Source organism: Leucopleurus acutus (assembly GCF_964270905.1).
Source record: "Leucopleurus acutus genome assembly, chromosome: 4".
In the NCBI taxonomy this organism is placed as follows: Eukaryota; Metazoa; Chordata; class Mammalia; order Artiodactyla; family Delphinidae; genus Leucopleurus; species Leucopleurus acutus.
In genome coordinates this window covers 139156583-139160290 of record NC_139146.1, presented here as the reverse complement: position 1 = coordinate 139160290, position 3708 = coordinate 139156583, and the positions used below count along the sequence as shown (strand labels likewise).

Sequence of the window (3708 nt, the reverse complement as noted above, 5' to 3'; positions counted from 1 at the left end):
TTCTCTTACCTAGCTTTTTAAAATTTCAGATAATAATATCTCAGAGGTACTTCAATAATACCCATTTATGTTTATGACATCTTTCACCATATTACACATTTATTTAGCTGCCCCAAATTATAATTTTGAGTTTTCTGAATGAGTACTGCATTAACCAAATGTAAGAAGTATCTTGGTATTCCTGACAACCGTAATTCAAAATAATGTAGTCATATTCTAAACAAAGTCCTGAAAAGTGACATAATAAAGGTATCATAATGTTCTTATAGCAACTGGACCATTTCAGTTTAAACACACATGGATCCATAATCTTAAATCACACTTAAGCAACAAGGACTCTATTGGTAAGTGATCAATCCTTATTCAGTCATTTCTATTCATTCTTGAATACTGCCTGCTTCCCTTTAACTCTTAATTAATCTGTCACTTATCAATGTAAATTTTTGAGTAATTACAGCATTTAAATCTTTAGTATGGATGGAATTGCAATAGAATTTTGCCCCTTCTCATCATGACATGTCTTATAACTATGCTTCCTCCAGCTCAAACTGAGCTCCAGCCAAACTGAAACTCTTCCATGTTTTGAACAACACATAATCTCTCTAATCTAAAAAATGTCTCTCAAATGTTCACACTATTGAGTTTATCCAATCCAGTAGCTTTTCCCCAAGACTTAGACAGGGTGCCAGATGCAGCAAATAAAAATACAAGATACCCAGTTTAATCTGAATTGCAGGTAAACAATTAGATGCTTTTTTACTCTAAGCATAGCCCCGTTATTGCATACGACATACTTATACTAAAAAATTATTTGTTGTTTACCTAAAATTCAAATTTTACTGGTTATCTGTATTTTATCTGGCAACCCTGTGGCTAGGACTCTCAATTCTACAGCTTCTAATTTTTATAAAGTATACCTTCTCCCTCTGGCATGGCAGAAAAGAAGAAGTAGAGTCATCTGTACAGAAAAGTAGGACAATGGTCTTAAGGCCTGGCCTAGCAGCCTTTGGTGTGACATCAAGCACTTTCTCTCAGCTGATATCCTGAGCCTCTTTTCCACATTAATTCCACAGCCTACACTTCCATGTTGCTCAGTATTATTTTCTAGATTCCCAGTCTTCTAACCCACTCCGGCTCTGATGGATGAGATCTGAATTATATCTGATGTTCCTTCTGGGATGAGCATGGGGGAAGAGGCACCCATCTGAAACTTGTGTTCCTGGGGCCAGGATGAGATATAGTAATGAGTGGGGCTGGTCAGTATGGTACAGTGGGTAGCCAAAGTCCAAGTCCTGTGTGAGACTGGGCCTGGCAAGTATGCATATGAAGCATCAAGTTCAAGAGAGAAGGGAGAAAATAAGAATGGGGAAAAAAAGTGAAACAATAGGCAACATAATCTATAAGATGATGCAGTAGGGGTGAAGAGTTTCTATTTATTTATTTATTATTTATTTATTTATTTATTTATTTGCAGTATGCGGGCCTCCCACTGCTGTGGCCTCTCCCGTTGCGGAGCACACGCTCCGGATGCGCAGGCTCAGCGGCCATGGCTCACGGGCCCAGCCACTCCGCGGCATGTGGGATCTTCCCGGACCGGGGCACGAACCCGTGTCCCCTGCATCGGCAGGTGGACTCTCAACCACTGCACCACCAGGGAAGCCCTCTATGGAATATTTATAATAAAACTCATTCTCAAGGAGAACATTGTTAAGAGGGCCAAGCTTATTTGGACAATTCACTTTCCAGCTTTGGCCTCCCGAGGTCCTTCCATGAGCACTGATATGATTGGCCGGTGGAAAATAGTTCTTTTCCTTCCTGGCTGCTTGACGATTAACTGCCATCATGAACAACACGGTAACTATCTGATCCAGGAAGTTCATGACCAACTGAATATTTCAGCGGAAACAAATGATCATCGATGTCCTTCACCCTGGGAAGGCAACAGTACCTAAGACAGAAATTCGGGAAAAACTAGCCAAAATGTACAAGACCACACCAGATGTCATCTTTGTGTTTGGATTCAGAACCCATTTTGGTGGTGGCAAGACAACTGGCTTTGGCATGACTTACGATTCCTTGGATTATGTGAAGAAGGATGAGCCCAAATACAGGCTTGCAAGACATGGCCTGTATGAGAAGAAAAATACCTCAAGAAAACAGCGAAAGGAATGCAAGAACAGAATGAAGAAAGTCGGGGGGACTGCAAAGGACAATGTTGGTGCTGGAGATGAAGAAATGAAGTGTCCAGCAGTGAGCTGGAGATTGGGCAGCAGAAGGAATAAAGACTCTGCAGTGATTGTATCTTTGGAGATTGTGCAGCTTTTTCATGAGAGAGTTAATAAACTAAGACTTTAAAAAAAAAAAAAAAAAGACGGTGAGGTTCTAGCTTTGATCTTAGGAGTGGAAGACATTCTTCTCCTAGGCAGTTCCTTGATCTCAAAGCCCTAACACCACTGGGACTAATAAAATTCTAAGCCCAGGCCTATCTTGAGATTCTTTCCTTAGTCCCTACTTAGATGTTCTCATTTGGCATGACTTTCCCAGTGCTGTCTCCCTGCCTCATGGTCCTCACGGTTTAACATTAGAAAAGAGATGAATCACAGCCTTATACTATGTTAAAGACCACTACCATCCACTTGGTGACAGCTGCCTATATTCAAATTATCATGCCTAAGAAATCACAACCAGATTCTAACATAGTGTGCATTATAACCTTCATCTAACATCCCTGAAAACAAATTTAAGAGCTGTTCACTCAAATAATGACTCTCATCAATCAAACAGAAAAAATGGGGGGGAGGGCAAAGAGTTGGTCAGAGTGACTTCTGCGTCTTGCAGTCTCTGAGAATAACAAGAAAACATGGGAAAAATATAAAAACCATTGGCTTGAAAGCATTAGGAAACTAGCAAAATATGGGCTATATTCCAGAACAAGATGTGGTAGAAAATTAACTCCAGAGACATATAGTAACATCTGGTCTACTTTTGCACATGTGGCGCTTGCCAATTCTGGAGAGATAGCTGAGAAGTGCTTTTGACAGCTCAAATGGTGAGGGGGATAAAAATTGAAGTCAAAGACCCACCGAAGATAAGGGCGTTGGAAAACATCCCCTATATTGCTTTGGAAAACCAAAGAGTTGCATCTGAGGATTAAGGGCGAACGAGAATTAATTAACCAACCACCAAAAAGATGGCAGCCAGGGTTTCCCCGGTGGCACAGTGGTTGGGAGTCCGTCTGTTAATGCGGGGGACACAGGTTCAAGCCCTGGTCCAGGAAGATCCCACATGCCGCGGAGCAACTAGGCCCATGTGCCACAACTACTGAGGCTGTGCTCTAGAGCCCGCGAGCCACAACTACTGAAGCCTTTGTGCCTAGAGCCCGTGCTCCTCAACAGGAGAGGCCACTGCAATGAGAGGCCCGTGTACCGCAGTGAAGAGTAGCCCCCAATCAATGCAACTAGAGAAAGCCCCTGTGCAGCAACAAAGACCCAACGCAGCCAAAAATAAATAAATAAATTTATTTTTTTAAAAAAGAAAGACGGCAGCCCTATTACCACCTCATCTGCATAGCCCAGAAAATCTGTTTCAGAAATGACCCCAGGTTGCTTGCACCCATGTGAGCCGCAGACATAAATAAAAATCCTCTCTAATGAAATATAGTATCATCTGTGGTAGAATTCACATTTCTAATTCTCTTTTAGATGCAGG

General features: G+C 41.6%; 1 protein-coding gene across 1 annotated transcript; it reads left to right on the top strand.

Moving 5' to 3' along the window:
- Positions 1–1842: 1842 nt before the first annotated feature.
- LOC309961050 (small ribosomal subunit protein eS24-like) lies at positions 1843–2536 on the top strand (the record flags this gene model as incomplete). The annotated part of the gene is given in 3 exon segments (XM_082838081.1): positions 1843–1863; positions 1867–1887; positions 1891–2536. Coding segments are annotated over 3 exon segments (507 nt in total). The 3' UTR covers positions 2356–2536.
- Positions 2537–3708: the final 1172 nt, after the last annotated feature.